This window comes from Puma concolor, chromosome E1 (assembly GCF_028749965.1).
Source record: "Puma concolor isolate L17-30 chromosome E1, mPumCon1.1.hap2, whole genome shotgun sequence".
Taxonomy (NCBI): domain Eukaryota; kingdom Metazoa; phylum Chordata; class Mammalia; order Carnivora; family Felidae; genus Puma; species Puma concolor.
This window is the reverse complement of record NC_141680.1, coordinates 38293617-38319075: the sequence shown is the minus strand read 5'-3', so window position 1 is coordinate 38319075 and position 25459 is coordinate 38293617. Positions and strand designations below refer to the sequence as shown.

The window sequence follows — 25459 nt, the reverse complement described above, 5'->3', positions numbered from 1 at the left end:
CCCACACTGCCTCCTCTTTTTTTTTTTTTTTTTTTTTTTTTTTTTTAAGCACCTTTTCTGTTCTCTCCAAATAATGTTTCTCCCTCTTCCTGCCTCCCTCCCTCTCAGGACCCTCTCCGGGCGGGCGATTTCCTTCCCACTCTCTTTTTCCCACCTCTTTCCTGGCTGCTCCAGTGACCCAAGGACTGACCACAGTCAGACCTGGAGGCTGGGCTGGGGCCCAGTTCTGCTTTGGTCCCACCCAGTAAGTCCTCTTTATCCAGCTGAGGTCTTCCAGCTCAAATCTTTCCAGCCCAACCAGCATTCACCAAATCTTCTCCCATGTCTCCTCAGGGCTCTTGGAGTATGACGCCTCTTCCACCCCGGGGCGGGGGGGGGGGGGGGGGGGGGTGGAGCAGACGGAGTCGGGAAGAGGGAAAAACACAGACTTTATTGAAATGAGGTAGCTGGAGGTACAGAGAGAACCCGGCTCGCTTGGGGCTCAGGTTTCCAGAAACTCCCGTGGCACCTCCACTGTTTCTAAGGTTCAGAGAAATGCTTGCTGCTTTTGGGAGCTCTCACTGCACCTGGGCCTCCCTAGGCTGCCCCAGGGGTAGAGGTGGATGGGGAGGAGGGTCCTGGGTTTTCCAGGAGGCAATAAATAGGGGAGGAACTAGTGGGGGCGTGCCTGCGCCTTCCTGGTAGAGGCTTGCTGGGGGCAGGCCTCGAACAACGTTCCAGAAGTCTCCGGAGTACCAAGTTCCAAAACACTTTGGTGGCTTAGAGATGAGGTCGCCGGTGGAAGGAGGCAGGTCTCAGAAAACAACTTCTGGAGGCTGAGTTAGTGCAATACAAATGTGCCAGGAGGGGGTTAATAAGGTTGGGGGGGGCAGTTTTTTGGTCTGTCACAAGGCAGCTGGTGCTGTTGTAAGGTCTGTGGTGACTGGAGAGATTAAGCATCGGTAACAGGCCTGCACCCAAAAACCTCCCTCAGGAGAAACTTCAAGGCCTTCCCTCTGTCCCGGCCTAGAAGGGAGAGTTAGGAACCGAGGGTTCCGGAAGAGTCCTTGAGATTCAAAGGCACTAACTGAACACGCGGAAGTTGGAAAGAAGGGAGAATTCAGGAGGGTGTGGCTGGCTCCTACCCCACCCACGTGCTGGTCCCCAGATGAAAGGCGGAAGGAAGCCCTTCCCTCCACAGTTGACACGTTCCGTGTCTCCCATGCCTCTGGTCCTGTAGGGTCCCCAGCCATCAACACCCCGCCCGGACCAGAGAAAAGCGTTTCCCCAGTCTCCCCAAAAGCAGCTGTAAACGAGCGCCCGGCCTTGGTGACGGGTGGCTGGAACGATGAAGTCGAGGCCTGGCTTAGGGAGAGCGGAGGAGAGGGGCTGGACTGAGGCGCTCCAGAGCGGAGGAGCCCCGACGGTCGGAAGGTTTCATTCAGGAGGTGATAGAGCTGGGCGAGGCCTCCGGGGAGGTGCACGTTGACTGGTCGGAGGCGTCTCCAGCCGCCTCCTTGGGACAACCCGGAGGGGCTGGGGGCACCCGGCCTCCCTCCCGCTCGCGCTTCTTCTGCTTCATGCGCCGGTTCTGGAACCAAATCTTGACCTGCGTCTCGTTGAGCTCTAGGGTGGCGGCGATCTCCACCCTCCGGGCCCGGCTCAGGTACTTGTTGAAATGGAACTCCTTCTCCAGCTCGGTCAGCTGCCGCGTGGTGAAGTTGGTGCGGAGGCCGCCGGGCGCGCCAAGGCCCAGCTCAGACACCTTCGCTAGGGGGGGCGGGGCGGGAGAGAGAGGGGGCCACGTCAGTTCTCTCAGCTCTTTCTCCTTCCCCTCTCCTCCTCCTGGGTCAGCTCTAGCTAACCACCCCCCCCCCCCCCCACCGCTTCCTTCCAACTTCAGCTCTCAATGTGCCCTTGGATCACCAGACACCCCCAAATTCAGACCAAGCCCCCTTCTACCTCCCCCATCTCCCCCCCCCCCCCCCAACATAAGCAGGTCCTGGGTCTGTGCTGGGCACACAGATCGAGAAGCAGGGGAGTGCGGGGGGGAGGGGGGCGGTGTGGAGACTTACTCCTAAACGTAACCGGGCACTCGCTGGGCACTCGCTGGGCAGGGAAACCCCAAGTGACCTGAAACTGGGCGGAGCGCTCTTACCTGCCTCTACTGGACTGCTCCACCTGTCCTGCCGTCCCAGGCCTAGGACACCGTCAGTGCAGGAGAAGCAGAGCTGTTTGGGGCCCCGGAGAAGGGGTGGCCACGCCTGTCTCATACCTGTCTTGGGTGGGTTCCTCTTAACCTTCATCCAGTCGAAGGTCCGGGCTGTGGGGGTGCTGGGTTCTGACGGGCAGGGCGATTCCTTGTCCTCGGAGAGGAGATCAGCATAGGCCGATGCAAAGCTCGCCGTCTGCTCGCTCCCAAAAGAGGGCTGCGGGGGAGGGTAGGGCCCCGGGCCCGCTCCACCGGTTCCGTAGCCGTCCGACAAGCCCCCTAGCTGGGCCCCGTAACTCGAAGGATGGTAATAGCCTCCGTCTCCTTCGGGTTGGCCCAGAGGGTAGTACTGAGAGGGCCCGTAGCTGGGGCTGCAGGCGGCCGGGGCGTACCCCGAGGTCGCCGAGCTGGGGAAGGGCACCCCGAGCGCAGAAGGCGGCTGCTGGGGGGGATAGCTTGAGTTCTGCTGGAGCGCGGGGCTGGGCAGTCCCCCGCCATAGCGGGTCTCCCCTGCGTAGCTGTCAACAGCCGGAGCCGAGCTGGGGGGGAAGGAGGTAGGGGCGCTGTGGGCGCTGTGGGCGCTGTAGGCGCTGGGTCCCCGGTTACAGAGTGGGTACTCTAAGAAGGAGTTCATCCTATTACAGTCCATGCGTGGAGGCCGCAGGAGGGTCGGCCCGTCTGGGGGAGACACCCTCTTGCCCTACAACCTTTCGGCAGTATGTCACAACGCTGAAGCTTGCATCCATGGCCTGGCCCAGCTCGCCTGGGCCAGGGCTCCCCCAGGAAGGGGGTAGGGAGTGGGGGTGGAGGGGCGCATGTGATCTCTCCCAGGCCAATGGGCGCAGCGGGCCAGAGTTTGGCAGCCCCAGCGCCCATCCATCACCCCCCAAACATTAGCATGACAAAGACACTTCAATCACCCGCAGCCCATCCATCTGAGAGCGACGTGGAAGCGTCAAAAACATCTTTCTTCAAAGACTTTTGGAAAGAAGGGACCAGAGGGAGAGGGGGTAAAAGTTAGAGGAATATTCAAGACTTTCCTCCCCTCCCAACCCCCAAGGCCTTCAATAGGCTCCTGGGTTATTAGATTTGGACAAATTCAACCCAGCTGCCCCTCACTCTTTCCACCCCCCAAAGGACTCTTCCCCCCCCCCCAAGGCTGTAGACTGGGAGGTGGGGTATCTAGCCTCCTTACTTTGCCCAGAACTCCCACTCCTGGTCTCTGTCTCCCAATTTATCTTGGGGTGATGAGCTAGGACAGCAGGGGGGGGGGGCGGGGGGAGGTATGTTATCTTGGGCCAAATGGATACCTGTGAAGGAAGGGGGTGCAAAACACCCAAGGGCGAGGCAGGGCCTAGAGTCTAGAGGGAGAATTCATTAACCGAGAGGTGGGAAACGCATTTCAGGGAGCAAGACAGGACGACAGAAATGTGCAGAGGGGGGCGAGAAACGCCCCATTTCTCCCTCCACGTCTCCGCATAAACGCTCTCTCCTCATTCACACATCCATTCCTCTCCCTCAGCCTCACTTTATATTCTCTCTGTCTCAATCCATCTCTCCATTCGTCCGTCCGTCTCTCTCCATATTTATATTCGTTCCCTACCTATCCATCACCTCATCTCTCTAGATGTATTTATCCTCTCTCTAGCCATCCATAGCTGTAGCTGGCTCACTCACTCAGACTCAAATAACTCCTTGTATCTCTCCAGAGAGCCACAATGGGCACAGAGCTAGGTGATGTTTACAGGGGGAAGAGGAGGGAATTTTTATTCTCTCTCTCAAGTGTTCGAAACTAGCGTAGCTCCTGTGTTCCCCCTGGTTGCCTCCTCCCCCTCTCTCCCTCACCGCCTTCCATCCCCTGTCCCTGCCCCCCCACCCCACCCCCACTCCCCCACCCCACTCCCATCCCCCCATCCCCCCACCCCCCCCCACCTCCCGCCACCGCCAATCCCAAACCTCAAATTCCCAAATTCAATACCAATTGCAGCTTAAAGATTAGTCCAGTTTTCAGGGAACTTTCTAGAATAGGGCGAGGGAATTTGGAGAATGGGAGACTCAGTGTGGAGGTCCTGAGGTTCAGGAGTGGAGTCTCACCCCTCGCTGCTCCGTGTCTGTCGGGTTAGGGTTGGGGGAGGGGAGGAGAACAGGAAGTGCCTGCTTCTCTCTCTTCAGACCCAGATGGGCCTGGAAGCGAAGCTCTTAGGTAGACCCCATTGATTCTCCTCCTCCAGACTCGGAGGACAAGAGCTTGGCGCAATCCAACACCCACGCTCATTTGTAACCTGTCAGGGTGTCTGCCTGACCCGAGGCCTGGGGCCGGGGCTAGGGCAAGTCCAGGAGGGCAAGAGTTCAGGGAAGGGATCTCTGTAAACAACTGAATTCAGGAGAGGAAAGGAAGCAGGCAGGTGAGACAGGTCCAGAGAGGACCCTCAAAACTTCTCAGGTTTCCCCACGCCTTAAAGGGCAGGGTGAGTACTCATCCTTTGCAAAGAACCCCAAAGCTGGGTCTCTCTCCCAGCCTCCGTCTCCATATTTCTGTTTCCCATTTCCCCTCACTTTGCCTGTGCCTTATGGTCGGTCCCTTCTCCCGCTTTCTATCTTTATCACCAGAATCACACTACCTTTCTCTTCTCTTGATAACCCTTCATCACTGCATCGCTTAGCCCCCAACTATGAAAGAGCTCACAGGCCCCTTGTCCCTTTCGCTCCTTACATGTACTCTGCTTGGGACCCTGCTTCAGACCCGAACAAGTTGGGGGGAGGGGGACCAGCTGGTAACTTCTTTAAGGGAGATACAATGGGGGAGGGGGAGAGAATGTTCACTGCCAAAGGGGTGAGGGCAGACAAAGGAAAGGAGCCTCCAGATGGGGGGCAGGGGTGGCCTGCAGGGGGGTTGAAAAGAAAAGGAGTGTGGAGGTGAGAACAAGCCTATTTTTTTTCTGTTTCCTCTTCTTGGGTTTACAGATGTCCCTAATGGTTCCCTCTCACTTTAAGACATTCTCCACCGAGACCTTTGCAGAAGAAGGGTAGATAGAGGGTTAGGATTTCTCATCTAACCCCAAATCTGATTGAGGCCTGTGTCTGACCTGGCTGCCCAGCCTCTGAGAGTTGTCACTTCACTCTCTACCTTTCTCCCTCTACCCAGAGAGAACCCGCTCATCTCGTCCCTTGCTTTTCCAATTAAGGGAACAATTTGAGGTCTAGGGGAAGCAGTGAATTCCAAACCAGTTTAATAAAACAGCAGAAATCTGTCTGGGAGTTGGGGAAACGCAGCCTCCCTGTAACAGCCCAAGTGACCAATAGTCTATCACTAATGACAAGATGAAAAAGGTTGGGGAAAAAGTGTCTCAAGTGAAAAACCGTGGATTGCAGAGATGGTTTTGGCCTTAGCTCTCCAAATTCAGTATAATCTCTAATTCATCCCTGAGTCTTGCTCCCTTCCCTTGTGTAGCAGAGAGATTAAAACTTCCTCAAATTCCTGCTGGCTCTCCCAGCCCCAGCAGAAATGACTGGGGGGAGAAAAGTAACTTGGCTCCCTATGTGTTCCCAAGTCCCTTCCTCCTCAAAAGAAACCGCACCAGACTCTGGCCTGAGGAGAAGGTCTATGAAGCCTGAATTCTTTGCTAAATTCACAGCTGATTATAAAACAAAACAAAACAAAACAAAACAAACAGAAATAATCCATAGCTGGAAAAAAACCTATGGGTGTAGGATTTTCTGATTGACCAAACTCAATTCACCAGAGAAGTTCTGGGTAGACCCAACACGAAAGTGAAATAAAGCGGATTGATTTCCTCTTTTATATACTGTGTCTAAATAGTGGAGCAAGGGGAACATAGGCATGTTTAGAACTGAAATTATCTTTGAGAGGTGCCCCTCCTTATCACACCCAGGATGCAGGCAGGGGGGCCATTCTAATCAGAATGGGGGCCATTCTAATCAGAATGGGGGGATGTGTTAGAAGTTTACACCTGATTCTGGCCTCTGTGTGTGTGTGTGTATGTGTGTGTGTGTGTGTGTGTAGGAAGCTGCCTTTGCTGGGGGTTAGCAGGAGCTATCTGCACAGTTTTTTCATAAGATCCCCAAGTGTCTCTCTGCCTGCTCTCCCCAGCCCAGTTCTTGAAGGCCAAGACCAAGATCAAAGGTTGGAACTTAAGAATTAAAAGGGTTGTCATTTTTTTTTTTCTCTATAAAAGATGGCTGTTTGAGGAGAGGTTGGAGTCTGAATTCACTGGTGTTTCTTTTAATACACGCTGATTAAATTGTCACAAATCTGGTTGAGAATCATAGACTGTGGGCAGTACATATCATAAGGGAAGACTAGTAGTTTGGGGGCTGGAATACTTGGGTTCAAGTCCTTGCTTGGCCATTTCTTAGCATTATGACTCTGGACAGATTTCTTGGTCTCTCTGAGTCTCAACCTCAGAGAAGAAGAATGGGTTTAATTCTACTGACTTCACTGCATCCTTGGTGGGATTAAAGCAAACAAGAAAATATAAACAATAGAGAACTCTATAAATGTTGATATTAACATTACATTCACATTCTAAAATACTATGAGACAGTTTTCTGCTTTTTACTATAACTGGCATATTAAAATCTGGACAGATGTGATAGGAAAGTAGCATGTGTGCTGTATTTTCATGTAACGGATAACCATATATTATACATATATATTTTATCATATGCAAATTTCATCAAGAATTGAGAAGTTTGGCTCTGTTTAGGCACAGGATTCTCTTTTAAACTGCAGAGTTCTTTGGAAACTAAAGCTTAATATTATGTAATCTACAAAGAACCCAAAGGATTAAAATTATAGCAGGAAGATGAAGTTCGATATTAGCAAGAATTTCCTGATCTTCCAAATATTTGGAAAAAGTTTTCTAAGGAGGATGTTATCTCTCCTTCCTTGAGGAATGTAGCTTAGAAACTGCCTTTCTGGGTGGAGTAGGGGTTGAACCTAACTTCTGTATTCTAGATAGATTTCATCTGGAATGAAAGGTAAATCAGAGAGTTGGAATCTTCCTAAAAGGAAAGATTAGAGTGACACGAAGAATTGAAATAATTTTCTCCTTAATTGGGTTTCTCCAAGTGCATTAGTTGTGGCCAAAATACCCACTTCGAAAACTTTATAGAACAATGACCAAGATGAATTTGTACCTGGATGACTGTCCAGACTGTGATTTTTCTGTAGTGTTTGGGAATTAGAGAAGGTTTGAGGAGGGCTTTTTTACTTTTGACTCTGTTCTCAGGAGGAAGCGGTTTTTTAGATGTCCTTCAGGCACTAAATATCTGCTTCCCAGCTGAGTGTGAAGAGGGGGGTGGGGGTGGGGACAGGAGGGCAGAACTAAGCCTGAGAGGTCAAGGGAGGATTTGGGCCACACCAACCACAGGAGGCGGAGGGGATCCCATGGGGGCTAGAGGCCACTTTCTGCAAACTGAGGACATGTATTTGACTAGAAAAAATACATCTCCAAGAAGATGTACAGCACGGCCACAGAATGCTTGTCAGAAACTTAGGGGAAAGGTGGGCAGGTGAATTCAGCAGGGCTATTTAAGGAGACCCAGAACTTGTACCTGTGCTCTGATGCCCCAGCACTGAGACAAAACCTGTCTAAAAGGGACTTTTAAGATCTAGTACACCGTGTCAAAGAAGAAGTTTCGTGGCTCTTTTTGTATAAAATGTCCTACTGTTTTTGAAACAAGAGGAAACATAACCAAATGTTGGGGAAGGTGACAAGGGACGAAAGTCAGAGGAAATCTTGGTTAGGACATTTTGGAATACCCATATTTATTGAAAACTTGACACATAACACTATACCCAATTCATGCTTGCTGAAAAGGTTTCTTTCTCTACTAGTTTAAGTAATGACTGGCAGGGGGGTGCCTGGGTGGCTCAGTGGGTGACTGGGTGGGGGACTCTTGATATCAGCTCGGTCGTGATCTCACAGGGCTGGGATGAAGCCCCACGTTGGGCTCAGTGCTGAGCACGGATCTTGCTTGGGATTCTCTCTTTCCCTCTGTACCCCTCCCCTCCTTGTGTGGAGGTGCGCGCGCACACACACACACACACACACACACACACACACACACACATTTTCTCTCTCTCTCTCTCTCTCTCTCTCTCTCTCTCTCTCTCTCAAAATAAATAAACATTTAAATAATAATAATAATGATTGGGGCATGATGGTTGGTATTAAGTCACAAATTCAAAATTTGTTAAAAGGGTCCTACCAGATACTTGGGAGGCGGGTTATTGTCAAACATCAAAAGTCACCACCTCCATTTGAAAGCACGTGACACCAGCCATCATAAGTACTTAATACGTTGTTCGCGAAGACTAACAAGTATTACTTTGGTCGGATATTGATGCAGAGGATATTAGAACGCATCTAGCTCTTCCACTTATTGTACAGATGGAGAAACTGAGGTCTGGAAAGTGGAAGGGACTTGGCCAGGCATAAGTTAAATTTTTTTGTCAATGACTCCGGGTTATCATGATTGCAAATAATTCCTCAGTCTAATGGTCGTTTGCTTTCACCATAATATTGAGTCATTCGTCTTAAGAAATGACTCACCGATGATGGGGGGTGGGAGGGAGGAGAGGGTGGGTGATGGGTACTGAGGAGGGCACCTTTTGGGATGAGCACTGGGTGTTGTATGGAAACCAATTTGACAATAAATTTCATATATAAAAAAAAAAAAAAAAAAAAAAGAATGGGAAAAAAAAAAAAAAAAAAAAAAAAAAAAAAGAAATGACTCACCGAGAGCAGGGCAGACTGATCCGCAGTTTTGGGGACTGCACTGAAACCTTCCCACTCCAACCACAGCCAATTTAGAACTAGTCTGTGCTCCAGACCACTCACAATGGTCCTGCCCCAAGAGGAGCCCTGCCCCAATCAGAATGGGATAAGTGAGTGTGGCCGCCTGGTATTACCTTCTAGCTCACCATCACTGGTGGTGGGGCAGAAGGGGGGTGGGGGGGTCCGGGGAGAGGGTCTACTGCTTTATCTGGGAATCCCTACCTCTTCTCCTTCCTTCTCCAAAGCCAGCTGGGAAATCTCAGGCTAAATAGGATGGCCGCAGAGATGAAATAAGGAAAAGGAGCTGATCTGGGACACAGGGGTCCCGAGTACCAATCCTTTACGAATCCCAAATTGCCAGACATTCCTTTGATTTTGAAATTGGGTGGGGAGATTGAAAACAGGAGTCATTTCCTTCTGGAAATGCATTGTCTCTTTGTGCTGCTGGAGGGGCATCGGAGACGGTGAATTTTGTGACTATGGAAAAATAGAGACAGAAAGTGTCCTGGGCTGCCTGTGAAAAGAGTTCCAACTTCTCTCTAATAATCAACCAGGGGAAATGCTGGCAGTGCTCCTGATTCCCTGGATTCATTGCTTCCCACTCTCAGGATACACAAAGTACCTAAGTCTAAACAGGTAGATCCAGCCTTTGGCTGGACTCCCCTGGCCCTCCACTCACACTGGCAGGGAGGAATCAGGACTGGTGCAGCCTCAGGAAGGAGCTGAGATTCCCTATCCTTTGGGTCCACTGCTTTGAGTTGGGGGAGGACTGGGAGGGATCAGCTGGGTAGAGAGGATCAAAAATTCTCAAGCACGGGAGGAAGGCAGGAAGCAAGGTGGCACTATGATCTAATAGTGCTTCTCAAATTTTAATGTGCATATAAATTACTTGGGGATCTGCTAAATTGAGACTTTGCTGCAGCAGACTTGAAGTGGAGCCTAAGGTTCTGCATTTCTAAGTAGCTCACAGGTACTGCTGATGCTGTGTGTGGGTCCGTGGGGCAGCAAGGCTCTAAGAGAACGGAAGCCTCAGAGGCCCCAGAGTGTTACAGACCAAGCCATGATCCCAGGATGTGAATTCTCTCCAGCAGAGCAGATCCTGTATTTTTGGCATTGATGAAGGGTGCCCTCCTCTTGGCCACCAAAGAAAGCTGGAAGGTGGGCAATTAGCAAGATCCTTCTGGTATTCTTGATCCTTGTAACAACCTGCTGTAGCTGAAAGAGCATTTTTAATTAGACCAAATTATCTAGTTTGGCTGTCCATAGAAATCAAAGCCCCAGCTGAAATGTCTGTTTCGTTTTGTTGGTGTAGAGATGTCTATGTGCTGCGATCTTTAAGATGTTAAGCACTGCCTATGGGCATATTTTATGGAGAAATAAACACACAGCCCAATGAGATGTATAGTGTGGTTTTAATATATTGTATATTCACTTATTTATGGGGAAAATAAATACGCGAGCCAATAAGCTGTGTATTATTACTTTAATATATTGAATTTATTTCATACCTATATATTTTATGAGGGAAAATAAACTCATAAGATACATGATATTATTATAATAACACATCTAATTGTTCTATATTAATTTATGTATGAAAGAAATAAGTGCAACTTAACATGACATAAGATTATTTAATGCAGGAGATGAATTCTATATTAAGACAGTTTAAGGGATTCAGTTCCAGCTGAATAAGATGTGTGCACTTCCCACACTGAGGGGCCAGTTAAAAAAATATGCGAGAGCCTGTCTAGTCCTATGTGTCACGACCTGTGCTGGCTCCTGGCTTTTCCTGACAGTTGTTGCCTCCCCGTGCCTGGTACTCCAAGTCCCCGTCCTGCTGGTCCAGGGGAAAGTCTGGGAGGCCCAGGAAATAAACTGCTTTTCGAGAATGGCAGCATCTGCTGGGGAGGTAGCCCTGCGGTGTCTGTTTCTGAGCCAGAGAAATATTAAGTAAACCTAAGAAGGATGGATGGCTTTCCAGGGCCCTTTAAATCTCCGCGTTCCCCGGAACGAACCAGGAGGCAGATGGGGGAGATCGATCCTGGCTTCCCCGCTCGCCGGGTTTGCAAGCAGCCGGGCCGGGTGCGGTGGGGGATAGGAGACAGAGCTGAGATGGCAAATGAAGCTGTCGGTAAGACAGGTAGGCCTGCATCTGGAGGAAGCGGCGGCCGGGCTTTAGATCCCAGAGCCAAGGGTGCACAGTCAGACCCCGCGAGGCCGACCCGGGCCTGCAGACCCGCCGCTCACCCCTGCGCGGCTCACCCCTGCGCCGCCCACGCCGCGCGCACTCCACGTCCCCCGCGCGTCCTCCGCCTCCGCTGGCCTCTTTTTTTTTTTTTTTTTTTTTTTTTTTTAACACAAAAACGAAAAGGAGGCTCCTGGCTCCCTTTCCTCAGGGGGGCCTGGAAGGTCCGGAAAGGAGAAGGCGGGCGCGGGGACAGAGCCCCGAAGCGGCTGTCATGGCGGCCACCGACTCTCCCCGCGCCCTCCCTGCAGCCCGGCCCCAGCGCCATTTTGAGCATCTTCACAGCTGTCCTGTCGCCCTCCAGCTCTCCTCGCTCCTCCTTCCCGCCCCCGGAGGCCTAGCGCCTGCAGAGGCGGCGCGGGCCTCCCCGGGCTGGCGGCCCCGCCGCTCCTCGGACGCCCTCCCGACCCCGAAGCCCTAGAGTGGCTGCGGGCACCGAGGAGCACTGGGGTCCGGGCCTCGCTCCATTTTTCCGCGAGCCTCCTTCCTGGCCCGCTTGGAAACCTGCTTCCCGAGAACACCCCCCACCCCCCACCCCCCACGCCACTCGGCCCACGACCCCTGGCCTCGCGTCCCCAGGCTTCTTGTGTTCCCGAAAAAGCCTTTCCACCCGGCTTGGGGGCACTGAAGCCAGAAGCTTGGGAAACCCTAGGAGCCCTCCCGCTCCGGCTAAACCTCTGCGCCCCCTGCTACGACCCCCGGTCGCGTCCCCGAGGCCTCCTCTCCCTCCACCCGCCCACCTAGATCTCTAAGCAGAGCCCCGGGAACACCGACGCGGGACCCAAGGCCATCTGTTGGAGGGTGTGCAGGTGGCAGAATTCCAGCAAACTCCCCACTCCTCTCGAGCTGCGGGTCGAGAAGCGGTGGCCAAGTAGGGTCGCTTTTGTACCACCCGGACTTAGCCGACGCGGGGTCGGGCAGCCTCGCGCGGGTCCCGAGGGAATGAGGGCCGGCCTAGGGAGGTGCGGGGCAAGGGGCTGGGGTTCCAACACAAACACTCGTTTTCGTATTATAAAGACATTTATTTAATCTATGAAAATAATGTACAATAAATACTTTCCCCTTTTCCTATTATTAAAGAATTTCAATAAATAATCTACGGGTCTAAAACTTAAAAAGAGAGAGAGGAAAACAAGTTCCTCTAGTTCTTTTTTAAGAAAGCCCCCCCCCAAGAGTTTAATTATTCCTGAGATTTCGTTGGAAGGAGTCTACCGAACGGAATTTGTGTGTTTTAAAAAGACACCCGAGTGCCCAATATTTTAGAGAGGAACGAAAGGAAATGGATTAAACACGAATTCAGTAATACCTGAATTTTAGCAAAACACAGAAAGAAGTCTAAGCGACTTGGGGGAGGGGGGGTCCTCGGGTTTTCCAGCAGACGGGACGAGGGGACGGGGGTCGAAGCGGCCGGGAGGAGGAAACAGGTTAGGGGAACTGCAGGTCGATGGCACAGAGGGTGCTGGTGAAGAAATCCAGCTCTTCCTCGGAAAAGGGAACCGGGCTGTCGAGCGAGCCCTGCAGGCTGGGGGACAGGCCTCCGGACAGCTGGACACAGGAGTCGGCCGCGAAGAAGTTGAGATCGGGCAGGAAAGGCGAATCCTGCCGCTCGGGGAAGGCGTCTTCGGGCAACGGCTCGGGCTCCAGCCTGGCGGCCGCGCGCAAACTACCCCCCACGTGAGCGGTCAAAGGCTGGGGGCCCTGGGCGCCCGGGAGGGCCGGCGCGACCTCGGGCGGGTGACAGCAGGCTTCCCGCGCCGGCCGGGAGGCGGAGGGGCGGCCAGGGCTGGCCGCGGGCTCGTCGGCTGGCTCGCCGGCGTCCTCCAGGGCGCCTGGGCAGGCCGGCTCCCCGTCGGGCGGCTCGCGGTGCTGCGTCTGCCGCTTGTGCTTCATGCGCCGGTTCTGGAACCACACCTTGACCTGCCTCTCGGTGAGGTCCAGCAAGGCCGCGATCTCCACGCGGCGCGGCCGGCACAAGTACTTGTTAAAGTGGAATTCCTTCTCCAACTCCAGCAGTTGCGTGTTGGTGTAAGCAGTGCGCAGCCTGCGCGCCCCGCTGCCGGCGGCCTCCGGCAGTCCCGGACCATCTGCAGGGAAAGAGGGCTGGGTGTCAAAAGCGGGCGGTGTCCCCTGCTCAACCTCATTCAGCTTAGGTGAAGACCACCCCAGCCGCCAAAAACAGTATCAGCAGCACCCCCCCCCTTCCCGCCTACCGAAGCGGCCCGCTCTCACGGCTTTTCCCGTCCCCCTCTCGCCGGCAAACCCTGCCCGGGTCAGGGCACAGCATTCAGAGAGCCGCCCACGGACCACGCAGGGGGTAGGGAGCGGCTGCCTTTTGCCCCCAGAACCTCAGAGCCTCCATCCCGAATCATTGGCGTGGAGCCCTCAATTCGGCATTTTCGAGCTTAACCCAGAGAGAGGAGGTTCATTAAGAAAGATTATTCCTCACCTCCTGTCCTCCCTGGCTTTCAAATTCCCCTCTTTGAAAGCAGGGAGAAATGGGACTGAATCTTTTCCTGAGCCCAGGTTCAATCCCCAACACCGCTTTGATTCCTCCGTACAGATAAAGGTGAAAAGCTAAATCAAATCCTTTTTCTAACAGAGAAAAGGCTCTTCCCCAACCAGCCTCCAAAATCTGCTATAGTGTTGAAAGAAAGAAAGAAAGAGAGAAAGAAAGAAAAGAAAAAAAAAAAAAACCAGGCCTGAACCCCAGCAGTGTATTTTTCTTGTTCATCCCTGGACTAGACGGGGCAAGGATCCCCAACAGGCTCGACACCCTTTTTACCTCCCCCATCGCTCTTTCTCCCCCTCTCTTCTAGCTGCCCCTCACCCCACCCCTACCCCGCTAACCGACCTGCTGGCGATCCGACCCCGGAGGCCGAAACGGAGGAGGCGGCTGGAGGAGACGAGGCGGATTGGCTGGGTTTCTTGGCGGATTTCTTCTCTTTCATCCAGGGGAACTCGGGGACCAAGGGGGCGGCGGGGAGCGGCGGCGGCGGCGGCAGAGCGGGCCCATCTTCGCCTCGCTTTTGGCTCCTGGGTCTCTGAAGGGTGGAGGCGCCGGGCTGGAGGCTGGGGAAGGTTTGCTCGAAAGGAGGAGGAGGAGGAATTAATGTCGACTCCTTGATTGATGAAGTTTGAAATGTCTCCAAGACAGCGGGGAAGGAAGTCAGACACTCGGCGAGCGATGGCTGGCTGTTTATAAACCCAATCTCCCTCTCAAATTCAAAATTCATGGCTTTCAATGGTGGGGGAGGGGGCCTGCTGGGGGGGGGCGTCAGGAGGGAGGATCGGAAGGGACCCCCCCTCCTGCCCCCCCCAGGTTTATGTGATGGAGCGATTTTGGGAGGGGGAGATTTCGCTCTTTCTCTCTCTCTGTTTTTGTTTTTTTTGTTTTTTTTTTTTTTATTTTGGGCCTTTATAATTGTATATTGCTGATAAATACAAGCGTATGGGGACTCTCTCTATTAAACCCAGGACTCCGGCGAAATTGCAGGGAATTCATGGTCACGGGACTGGCCTCGGCCAATCGCTTGTCTGGGCCTGGTGGAAAACAGAGAGCATTATTTGCTTTAATTGATTCAAAAACTCTAGAGAACCACGACCTGGACACCGTGAGCCCCCAGTCCTACACTCCCTCTCCCCAGTGCTTCCCTTTCCCCAGAAAAGCTAGAGGAACCTTTCTCTCACCCCCTTCAGAAGATGGGAGGCCCCAAAAGGTGGAAAACAAGAGAATCTAAGGGAGAAGTCTTCCTCTCTTCCAAATATTTTTAATAGAATACATTAGTGCTTTCTTTATAATGCCAGCCGTATTATCTTCCCCACTCTCCCCCCATTAAAAAAAAAAGAAAGAAAGAAAGAAAGCTGAGTAAGGATCTCAGAGTGAAAGAAAAAGATAGTAGAAAGAGACTTCCATCCTTTGGGAAAGGTCGGTGTTAAGGTGCAATAAGGAAGAGGAGAGATTTACAATCATCAGCACCTCCATCCCCATCCCACCCCCCCAAAAGCAACAGATAAATCTTAGAAAATCGACAGACACTCCCAGGCTGACACAGAGGAGTGAGATAGATGGTGAGGGGCTCTTTGGGGCCTCTGGCAGCCAAAGCTGTGTGGTCTCAGTTCCCTTCTCTGCCCAGTGTTTGCAGCACTTGTCCACCTGCCTTCCTCACCTGGAGCCATCTCACTCCTTTTCAGGACCTCACAACAGCCAGGGTGTAAGGTGCCTATGCTCTCCCTCAAGCCTCAAGCCTGTATCTGTATCTATATCCAGGGACATGAACAAGAACCAAGGTAGTAGGAGATTTAACTTAGAGCACTCTCAAACCTCAGGCCAATGTTTGGGGGGAAGGAATCCCCGCCCAGGACAAAGAGAAGCCCCCTTCTATTTTTGCCAGTGTACTAGTTTTAATCATCATCATCATCCCTGGCAAGAAAGAATTCTCTGAGCACGGAGAGGGTGGCAACAATGACTACTGAGATTATATTCCATTTAGGGGGGAAGGGGAGGATTTTTTTTTTAATTTTATTTTGAGGGGATCAAGACAGTCTGAACTTTAGAGAGTATTGTAATGTACTGGAGAGAGGGGACACAAGACTCGCCCCCCACCCCCACCCCGGAGCAATTGGTGGGAAACTAGATCTCAAAGCAGAAAATGAAAAGTCGATCTGGGGGAAGATTTTTAAATAAGTGGGTCAGAGGGACCGAGAGGAGATGAGGCGATCAATCTTAGCCCCCTGACAGCTCCCTCCGATGGCATCAAAGAATTTGGCTCTTTGGGAAAGCCGAGGGAACAGCCGAAATTCCACATCCCTTTAAAAGGCCTGGGGGTGGGGGTGATAGCAAAAGAGAAAGGTGATTCTGGGAGAGCAGGGGAACAGATGGGCAATGGGGACAGAGGGAAGGACGCTGAGTTGGGTGGAAAGTTTGTGTGGAGAACTCCCACGGCTCTGGCCTCCCCTCCCCCTCCTCCTCTCGGCTGCCCAGCAAGGAGGAGAAGGCTGGTTAGCAGAGAAATGGCAACTCAGCCGGGAGCTGGAACTAGAAACTTTCTGTCAATGTAACAGCCGCGTGGGTGGCGGTGAGTATTCATCCGCGTGGGTGGCGGTGAGTATTTAAAAAGGACCGAGAAGGCCAGAGGAGAGCCAGGAGAGAGAAAGGGGATTTGTAGGTGGGGGCTGCAGGGACGCGAGGTGGACCGCTGCGGAGGGCTCGGAACAGAAGGAGCTGCTCTGAACTGGGCAAACTGGCCAGAGACCGTTGTGTCCAACTCCACTCCAAAGAAGGCACTTTTCGCCATTTGGGGGGGGGGGGGTGCGGATGGGGCGGGGGAGGGGAGGTGGGCACAGAAGAATCCGAAGAGTAGTTGTCTGGAAGTTGTGCAGGGAGGCCTGAAAGAGGGTGCTCCCTCCATTCACCCCCTTGAGAAGCCCTGGAAGTTTTTCCGCAGCCTCTCCAGCTGGCTGCAGGGTAGAGCGCTTCTCTCCGCATCAGCTCAGGCCGAGACTGTCCCTGCAGGAAATACGGCTCTCTTTAACCCTGCTGACAGATTTTATGGCCAGATTAGAGAACAGCAGAAAAGTTGGGTGTTAAAAGGGGCCAAGAGAGCCCTCCTTCCCAGAGACACCGCCTCCCCGCCTCCTGTTATGCTGTGAATCTTACAGCACAGATATTTTCCCCCACGACTTTGGCTGCTTAGCTAGAGCCTGGAAGCCCGCAGAAAGAAGGGCGGAGGACACCAAAGCCAAGTGGGCCCTTATTTTTCGTTTGCAATTCCAGCTTCAGGCCAAAGCTCTGTTTTTCAAACTCAAGCTCAATTCCTTCTCTTGGCCTGCCTCTCTCGTGCTAGATAAATAATCAATCCACTCCACCCCCAGAGCCAAACATGGCGCTCCATCTAGTTACATCATTCAGAAAATGTTATTCAGGGAAGAGGAAGAGAGAAAGACCGAAAGAAAGAAAAAACCCTTGAGCGTTATTTGATCCCAATCAAACTTTGCACGCTCTTATGCCTTTAAATTATAGCCTGACCCGATGCTAAATTGCTTGCTGCTTGGATGAGCCGAGTCCAGTTAAAACCCTACTTGGTGAGGGGGGGGGGTAGAATTCAGGTTGCTTTTTTATTGTTATTTATTGTTGCATAAAGACTGTAATTACTAACCTTGGACTGCCAGGATGCAACATAAAAATGAAAATCAGCCCTCGCTTTAAGGCTGAGGGCCTGGAACGATTCTCACTGACACTGCCCCCCCCACCCCACTACCACCAAATATATGCTCCTAATTAAGCAATGCGGGCGCATCGCTTACAATTAGAATTATGCATCTCTTCAGCAAGCAGCCATCGCTTCTCTTTCAACGAATTAGCTCCATATTTCAGCCGCCCTGTCTCTTCGCTCTTATCGGCTCCAGCGACGCGGCGGTGACATTTCATCTTTGACAGACCCTCTCTATCCTCGCTCCGATGTGATAAAACTTTTATGGAACCACGACTAAGAAATGAAGTTTTCCCAAGGATCGTGGAAACGGAGCTGCACATTTGCCTGGGGACCATTTTATTTACGCTTGGATCCCACCGCCTCGCCCTCCCTCCTCCCTCTCTCCCCTTTCCTTGGCAGGGAAAATCTAAAGCGCCTCCTCTCCCTCCGCCCCGAGTTTTATTTAGTGATTTAATTTCACTTTAGTTTTAAGGTTTGACCTGAAAAGTCTAGGCCTCAGATTTTTTTTTTTTTAATCATTTTCCTTTGTTTTCATTTTAGACCCAATGGTGGTTGGGCTTCGGGTCACGTGACGACTTCTTTGTAGCTCCGGAAGAGAACTGTGAAGTTTAGGTTCCTTGGAAGAAGCAGTAAACGGCCAGATGTTGTTGTTGTTGTTGTTGTTGTTGTTGTTGTTGAAGGTGTGGCCAGGAAGTTGTGGCCAAAGGCACGAGAGGACAAAAGGTCAATGAGAAAAACGGAGAGGCCAAGATAGGGTCTTCGACGGCCTTCTTTCCTTGGGGGAAGTTTGGCAGTCAGCAGCCTCCCCCTGCTATGTAAATCGGACCACCAGGACAAGATAAAATTGATAACAGAAAGTTTATTCAAGAATTGTTTGACAGACAACCCTTTTAAGTGAGGAAAAAAGTAACTACGGAAGAACAAAGAAAGTTTCGAGAGGGAATTAACTCTAACTCTACGAATTCAGGACTATACAATGACAATAGGAGCTGAGTTCATGCCTTTTAGAACTAATTACAATTGCTCATAAGTACGCGTTTAACATAAATCTACAGCTCTTTTCTAGAGTACAATAATAACTAAAATAGCTGGTTTTACATGACAGGAAACACAACGTCCTTTATAACAAGTAAATACTAAAAAAGTACAATTTGTCATTTTTTTCCCTCATATAAATACATAATGTAGGGGGGGATAAATAATACAAAAAAGAAAATATTTTAACAGGCTATAACCAATAAATATATATGAAAATGTTCACTAGAACACACACTTTTTGAGCGATGCCGGACTCCTGCAGACCCAAGCATCTCTCACAGTTGTTTTTATATCCATTAAAATGTAAACTCTAAGTGCAACAAAAGTGTCCTGACAGGGGGTTGAGCGAGGCGCACAGGCCCAGCTGCAGCCCCTGCCTGGGACAGACAGTTTGTTAAAATATACCCTGTTTTCACGTTAAGTCAAGAGAGCAACAGAAGAAAAGAAAAGTGTAGAACCTCGTGTCGCCCGATTGCTTTCTGTGGAGAGAGGGGGATGGTCCTGGAGCTGAGATGGGAGACAGCAGAATGGGCAAAGCTTCAGTCCTGACACCTTGCCTGCTCTGACCTCCCAGCGTTCCATAAAAGAAAAAATATATATATTTATAATATAGACAGCTCTGACTTTCAGGATCTCTCGCCATCCCTGAGCCCTCTGAAAACTGTAATAGAGGGGGGCGGGGTGTAGACATGAATGTCCTAAAGCAGAAACTATGGGGCTAAAAATGGAGGGAGCGCCCCCAGAAACCTCACATGGGTGGGAGGAAACTTGAGGCTTCAGGAAAGTGGGAGGGGAGGGTGCTTTGGGCCCTTGGTTTTGAAATGGGCTCTCTTTTTTTGTTTGTTTTTTAAAGGAGAACTGCAAGGAAAAAAAAAATCAAGATTTGGAGGAATTACTCACAGAGATGGAAGGTAAGTTGGTTGGTTGGTTGGTTGGTTGGTGATGGCCTAGCCATCTTGTCTGCTTTTTAAAATGTGCTTCTCTGCCTTGTTTCCCTATCTCCTAACTGGGTATTGCTGGAGGCCTAGGGTTGAGGGGATCATCTCCACAGTCGGCTGTGGATTTCTCTCCAGTGGGTTGGCAGGCGGACCGAACAAGGACTGGAGGACCTTACAAAGCAACTTCTCAGGCCAGGGGGAGGGGAAGGGGCTCCAGCCCGGGTCTTCCCAGCAGCAAGTGTGGCTCTCGCCTCTTTGCCTCCCTATTTCAGACCTCCAGGCTGCCCCCTCAGAGCGCACGGCCTGCGCCCCTCGTAGCTCTCACCCACCCCAAGACCTCGCCCCTCCGCCGCCCCAGCCCCCCCCCCACCCGCCCCTCTCCGATCACAGGTGTGTTAATTTGGGCGCTTCTTGGATTCTACCCTGAGGAGGAGGCGCATGGTGAGAGGAGAGGTCTGTGTAGGTAGGGTGGGGATCGCAGGGTCCGTGGTGCTGGTTGGGGGCCATAGGGGGCGCCCCATTGTAGTCCAGGTTCCCCGAGGGGTGGTGGGAAAGGTGGTTGAGGCCGTAGAGGGAGGGGCCGGCAGGGGGCGGCAGCGGATCCGCGTAGCCGCCCCCGCCCACGTACACGGGGCTGCCCTGCATGGTGGGCGTCCCATAGGCGCCCCCGTTGGCTTGGAGGACGTGGGGCTCGTAATCGGCCGCCGGAGTCGGGGGGTACTTCTGCGGGGCGCCGCAGCCTTTGAGAGGGGGCTGGTAGTTGGAGGGCAGCGCGTAGGCATTCTGGTGGGCTTTGCCGAAGGCGGGCGGGGACGGGCTCTCGTAGCTGGGGGTCATGGAGTGTAAGGCGTTCATGAAGCCGGCCGTGGACTGCATGGGTTGCGGGGGGCTGCCGGCAGGGGAGGGGCCCCCGGACGATGAGGCCAGGCCCTTGGCCTTCTGGTCCTTCTTGTACTTCATGCGCCGGTTCTGGAACCAGATCTTGATCTGCCGCTCGCTGAGGTTCAGCAGGTTGGCCATCTCCACGCGGCGCGGCCGGCACAGGTAGCGGTTGAAGTGGAACTCCTTCTCCAGCTCCACCAGCTGCGCGCTCGTGTACGCCGTCCGCGCGCGCTTGGACGCCGCCGACCCCGGGGGGCTCTTGTCCCCTCCCCCGCCGCCGCCGCCGCCGCCCCCGCCGCCACCACTGCCGCCGCCTCCGCCGCCGCAGCCCTCCGCTGGATCCGAGGGGGAGGGGTGGGAAGGGGACAAAATGAAATAAAAGATAATTACTGAACACGCCGAAATTGAATGCATGGTTTCTTAATAAATCCAGGCCTGGACTCGGAGCCCCCGCCGCCCTCCCCTTCTCGTCCCCGCCTCCTCCTCACCACCACCCCCCCCAACGCCCGTCGCATTAGCGGACACTCTATAATAGTGGCATTTATTAAGAGACCTGTTCTCCTCTTGCTGCCCCAGCTTATGAAAATTTGATCATGTCACGCAGACAGAGCCGCATGGCCATTTATTTAGAGCTGGGTTTTCTCGCGCGCGCTTTCTTCCCCCATCACCAACTCCAGGTTCTGGGAAGACACCCCCCCCACACACACACACACACACACACAAACTTCCTGCCGGGGTCCTGTGGACTAGGTGGGCGGCCGAGGAGAACCCCTGGGGGAATCTGAACATTCGGGGGCAGGGCTCGGAAGTGTGGCTCGAAGAGGCTGCCTTGCCTGGAGGCCGGGACCCCGGGCGGCCCGAGCGATTGTGATTAATACCCACAGTAATCATACTTAATAATAATCAATCGTGGACGACTCTGCGTCTACTGGCAGCGGCTCGTGGCTCTGCGGCCTTGCAAAGGGCTGAGTCCGAGCGCCTGGCCTTCTGGAGCTCTCGGCAGCTCAGGTGAAGGGTGGCTGGAGGGAGAGGGTGTTGGCGGGGTCAGGGGTCATCAGGTGGTGGGGGCTACGGGAAAAGCGCCGCTGCAGGGCCGCCACCTGATATTGTTCCCCGGCCGCCGCCTGGGCGCCTAGGGGCTGGGTGCTAGAATAACAGTGACATTCCTGGCCTGGACAAAAGCTGACGACGAGGAAGGCAGAGAGCTGGTACCTGTGCCGGGGGAGCTGTTTTTCAGCTTGGACGTTTGCCTTGACTCTTTCATCCAGGGGAATATCTGTTTGGTGAGGGTGGAGTTGGAGCCAGGAACGCACTTGGGGGTGCCGGTTTTGCTGGGCCCGCCCCCATTATTGCTGTTGCTAGTGGTACTGGTAGGTGCGGCGCTGGGCGGGGGTGAGCCGGGCGGGGCGGGCAGGGGCTCGGGGGCCAGGCCGGGCCTCATGCAGCTGCCGTTGAGCTCCTTGCCCTTGGCATGCGGGGCGGCGTTGCCCAGGGACTGCAAGGAGCACGCCGAGCGCTGGTAGTCGCCCTCCAGGTGCGTGGCGGCCTGAAAGGGGGGTTGGGGGGGACCTTCGTAGCCGAAGCCATTGCTGCCAGGGTACGAGGAGTAGCCTCCGAAGAGTGCTGCCGCGGCGTTGTCGTAGTAGGTGGCTTTCTGCATCGCTGGGCGAGGCCCGGGCAGTGGGTGGCAACTTGCAAGAGCCTGATACCCTCACGACCGGACATTGGCACCCGCGGGGGTCACGTGAGGCGCCGGACCCCCCCCTCCCCTTTCTGCCCCCCTCCTCCCGAGTCCGTTGGGAGCTGCTGACCTGTGGGGTGAGAGAAGAGACACAAGGGGGAGAAGAGGACTGGGGCTCGAATCCATCTTAAGAGCTGAAAAGGGAACTGACATCAATAGGGTTTTTTCTTCTCCCCAACCCCAACATCTTCAAAGCAGATGCTGAGGCCACTTTCCTGACCTGAAATGGATTTTTCTTATTTCCGTGCTTTAATTTAAAAAAAAAAATTTTTTTTTTCCACTTCAAAAATAAGGATTCTACTCCTTCGGGGACTGCCTAGGTATACAATCTTACTACTGGAAGGCCATTGCTTCTTTCCCGCCTGCAGGCTAGTCCCTGACCTCTCCTCCTCCCTCTCCCTATCTCCCCTTACTAACTCTGGGATAGGGTGGCTCAAGGAGGGGGGGGGGACTAGGAGACTCCAAAATAAAAACATCATCAACACCCTCCTGTGAGCTGAGAGGCCTTCTGCCTGCTGTCTTTGCCTCCCTCCAGGTCCATCTAGGTCTGTCACCCAAGCAGAGTCTAGCCTGGAGAAAAAAAAACCCAAGGATCTCCAAAAGAGACAGGAAGGAGAAGCAAGTTGAGCAGGGAACCTTGTCCTGTGAGGGATCCTCTCTTTCCCTACCCACCTCACGAAGAAGACAACAACAGCCTGACCTAGAAACTTCCTGAACATTTTTAACCTCCAGAGCCAGCAGAACCGAGCCTCCTCCCTGGCCCTGGAGGAACCACCACCTCCAGTCTGAGTCTTTGCTCAGCCAAGTCTGGGACCCAGCAGCTAGTAGCTAGCGGCCCCCATGGGGCCCCCAAATGGAGCAGGATTGTTTCTATTTCCCTGGCCAGACGGATTGGTGCAGTGACCATTTGGCCCAGGTCTCTCCCCGCTCCATTTTTTTCATCAGACCTAATTTTTTCCCACCCTTTCCTTGACAGTCTGTGTCCTTTGATTTCCCCAAAAGAAGAAGAGAGAAAAACTGGATAACTGCTGGACTTTACTACCAAGAGACGCAAAAGTACTTCCTAACTGAGGACATCTTCTCCCAAAGGAAAAAAAGTCCACAGAGCAATTAGAACAATATGATTCTCTGGGTTGGAAACAGGGTACCTTGTTTACTGAAGTTTTCTGAGGCAAAAAAAAAAAAAAAAATCATTATTTTAATGCAGACGCTTAAAACTGTGCAGAAAAAAAATAAAGGTTCGTGCTGTCATAGGATTTTGTATGTTTCTTCTAAAAGTTCTGACTGCATTTTTTTCCTCCCTGTCTTCCCCAATTTCTCATCATCACATTTCATAAAACCTCCAGAGTGACCCTCTCTTCTGACATGTGAGTTTAGACTACTTAAATCTCATTCAGCCCAGCTGTTCAACCCCAAAGAAAACTAAAAATAGGCAAATAAAATAAAAGGAGTGCAGGTGAAGAAGTCCCTCCCACACATAAATCCCCTTCTTAATGGCACAGATACACATTCAAAAGGGAGCCGGGGAGCCCTGAGTTCCGATTGGTTTCTGGGAAGAATTTGTTTCTGGGAAATACACATGGGTCTGCAAACAGCAGGTCCTTCCAGGGAGGAGAACTGGACTTCAATTGACCAGGCTGACCCAATCCCTTTATTATTATTACCATTAGCCTCTGATGATTTAACCAAAATTAGCTTCAGAGCAGCCCTGGATGAAGGGGGAATTAATTAACAGGCGTCAGTTGAGTTTGTTATTAATAGAGAAGAGAATGAAATAAAAACGTTGGAAGGGGTTGGCTGGCTGGGCCCTGGTTTTATTTAGTCTAAATGATTGTTACAGCAGTAATGATGATGATGATGATGATGATGATGGTGATGATGATGATAAAGCAATAATCTGACTAGACGCCTGGGGCCGAAATTCCTGTCGTTCCCCCTGCAATAAACCTGCAAACCATCGCAGGACAGAGGCCAGGCGAGTGTGGGAAGCGGAGAAGCCAGAGACGTAACAGGAAAGAATGGAGACTCCGCTGGCGGCGAGAAAGGGCCGGGAGGTTTGTGGACGGAGCTAGCCCCTGGCTGCCGCCTCCGGGCTGTCTCGGCCACTGCTGCCGCGGTGGCTGGTGACTAGCTATGCTGGCCCAAGGAGGCGAAGAGAAAGCGTTCAGGACGCCTCAACGGCTAGCGGCGGCAGGTTCCAAGCACACCGGGCGGAGGGCAGCAAGTTTGGGCGCTGGAGGTAACCGAATTAAAAGGCGCCTTAGCAACTCCGCTCTGGGACTTTGCCAGGCCCGGATCGACCGGAGGGCGCAGAGGCCTGGCTGGTGGGACAGTGAGAAGAGGTGAAGGTGCTGAGGGGATCTGAGATCTGGGGATCCGGGAGAAGAGGGGGTGGGGAGCAGCTCTACCAAGCCAAACATGTCTATTTCCCTTGCCTCCATGTTGGAAAAATCCAGGCTCCATATGGCTTCTCGGGAGAGAGGGAGGGAGGGAGACGGTGGCTCCCGGCTTCCCCCCAGGGTCTCGTTGGAGGAGGGCGGTGAGCCACCCCAAGAACCCCACCTGTCCAGGCACACCCCTGAAAAGAGCCGAGGACAGTAACAATAGCTGGGGAAGCCCGGAGAGAGGGGATAGGCCACCTTCCAGGACTTAAAAAAAAAAAAAAAATTAGTGGAAGGAAGAAAAATAAAAGAACAAGAAAGGAAAGGAGAGAAAGCTTAGGCTCTTCTTAGCAGCCGGGGGAAATTCAGCTCTGACTCTGGCTGCTGAAAGAAAAAAGAGAAGAAAAGGAGAGAAGCAAGAAGGGAGAGGGAGAGAGGGAGAGAGAGAGAGAGAGAGAGGGAGGGAGGGAGGGAGGGAGGGGGAGGGAGAGAGAGAGAGGGAGAGAGAGAGAGAGAGGAGAGGAGAGGAGAGTCGCTGCGTGGAAGGAAGCTTAAAGCTTGTGAACTCTTCTTGAACCGAGATTGGAGTCATATGGGCCATAAATCATTGAGACATACTCTCCGCCATTCACAAACTGATAGCCTATTTCAGTCCAGCTTACCTTAGCCACCGACGAGGGGAGAACAGGCAGACATAATATATATTCACATCGAGCCCCAGCGCGAGCGGCAGGCGAGAAATCTCCCCTCCTTGAAGGCAAAGGAAAAAAAGACCACTGTTTAAAGCTGCGTCGCCCCCCCCCCCCAGTAGCCACCCCGGCTGGGGAGCCCGAGGGGCAGAGCGGCCGGTGGAGCCGCGCGGCGTCCGCTTCAATTCACTCGGCTTAGGAGCGGGGGTGCGCAGGAGGGAGGGGGGTGGGGGAGCGGGGGAAAAAAATAGAAGAAGACCGAAAGGTGCTGGAGCGGCTCAGCTCGCTGAGAATCCAGCTCCGGGCTCCGGCTTGGCCAAGCCGCCACAGTGTGGT

General features: G+C 52.7%; 3 protein-coding genes and 1 long non-coding RNA gene across 6 annotated transcripts in view; 1 reads left to right on the top strand and 3 right to left on the bottom strand.

The window, feature by feature from the left end:
- Window positions 1-411: 411 nt before the first annotated feature.
- Window positions 412-2944, bottom strand: HOXB1 (homeobox B1). The gene is made up of 2 exons (XM_086685608.1): window positions 2255-2944; window positions 412-1749 (listed from the first exon to the last, which is right to left on the bottom strand). Exons 1-2 carry the CDS (start codon window positions 2838-2840, stop codon window positions 1421-1423), a joined length of 915 nt encoding a protein of 304 aa, XP_086541734.1. The 5' UTR covers window positions 2841-2944; the 3' UTR covers window positions 412-1420.
- A 9299-nt stretch (window positions 2945-12243) lies between these two features.
- Window positions 12244-15038, bottom strand: HOXB2 (homeobox B2). The gene is made up of 2 exons (XM_025917486.2): window positions 14094-15038; window positions 12244-13326 (listed from the first exon to the last, which is right to left on the bottom strand). Exons 1-2 carry the CDS (start codon window positions 14473-14475, stop codon window positions 12668-12670), a joined length of 1041 nt encoding a protein of 346 aa, XP_025773271.2. The 5' UTR covers window positions 14476-15038; the 3' UTR covers window positions 12244-12667.
- Window positions 15039-18293: 3255 nt separating this feature from the next.
- HOXB3 (homeobox B3) overlaps window positions 18294-25459 on the bottom strand; it is a 56461-nt gene continuing 49295 nt past the window's right edge. For all 3 annotated transcript variants that reach the window (XM_086687082.1, XM_086687084.1, XM_086687083.1), the window contains 3 exons: window positions 25097-25184; window positions 21525-22123; window positions 18294-20647 (listed from right to left, as the gene is read on the bottom strand). In XM_086687082.1, the coding sequence (XP_086543208.1) occupies window positions 19815-20647; window positions 21525-21972 (1281 nt within the window). In that variant the 5' untranslated portion in view covers window positions 21973-22123; window positions 25097-25184 and the 3' untranslated portion in view covers window positions 18294-19814. The remainder of the gene's footprint in view (window positions 20648-21524; window positions 22124-25096; window positions 25185-25459) is intronic.
- LOC147574307 (uncharacterized) lies at window positions 21652-23306 on the top strand. Its single transcript, XR_015244101.1, has 2 exons — window positions 21652-21846; window positions 22589-23306. It is a non-coding gene; the product is annotated as an uncharacterized LOC147574307 (long non-coding RNA).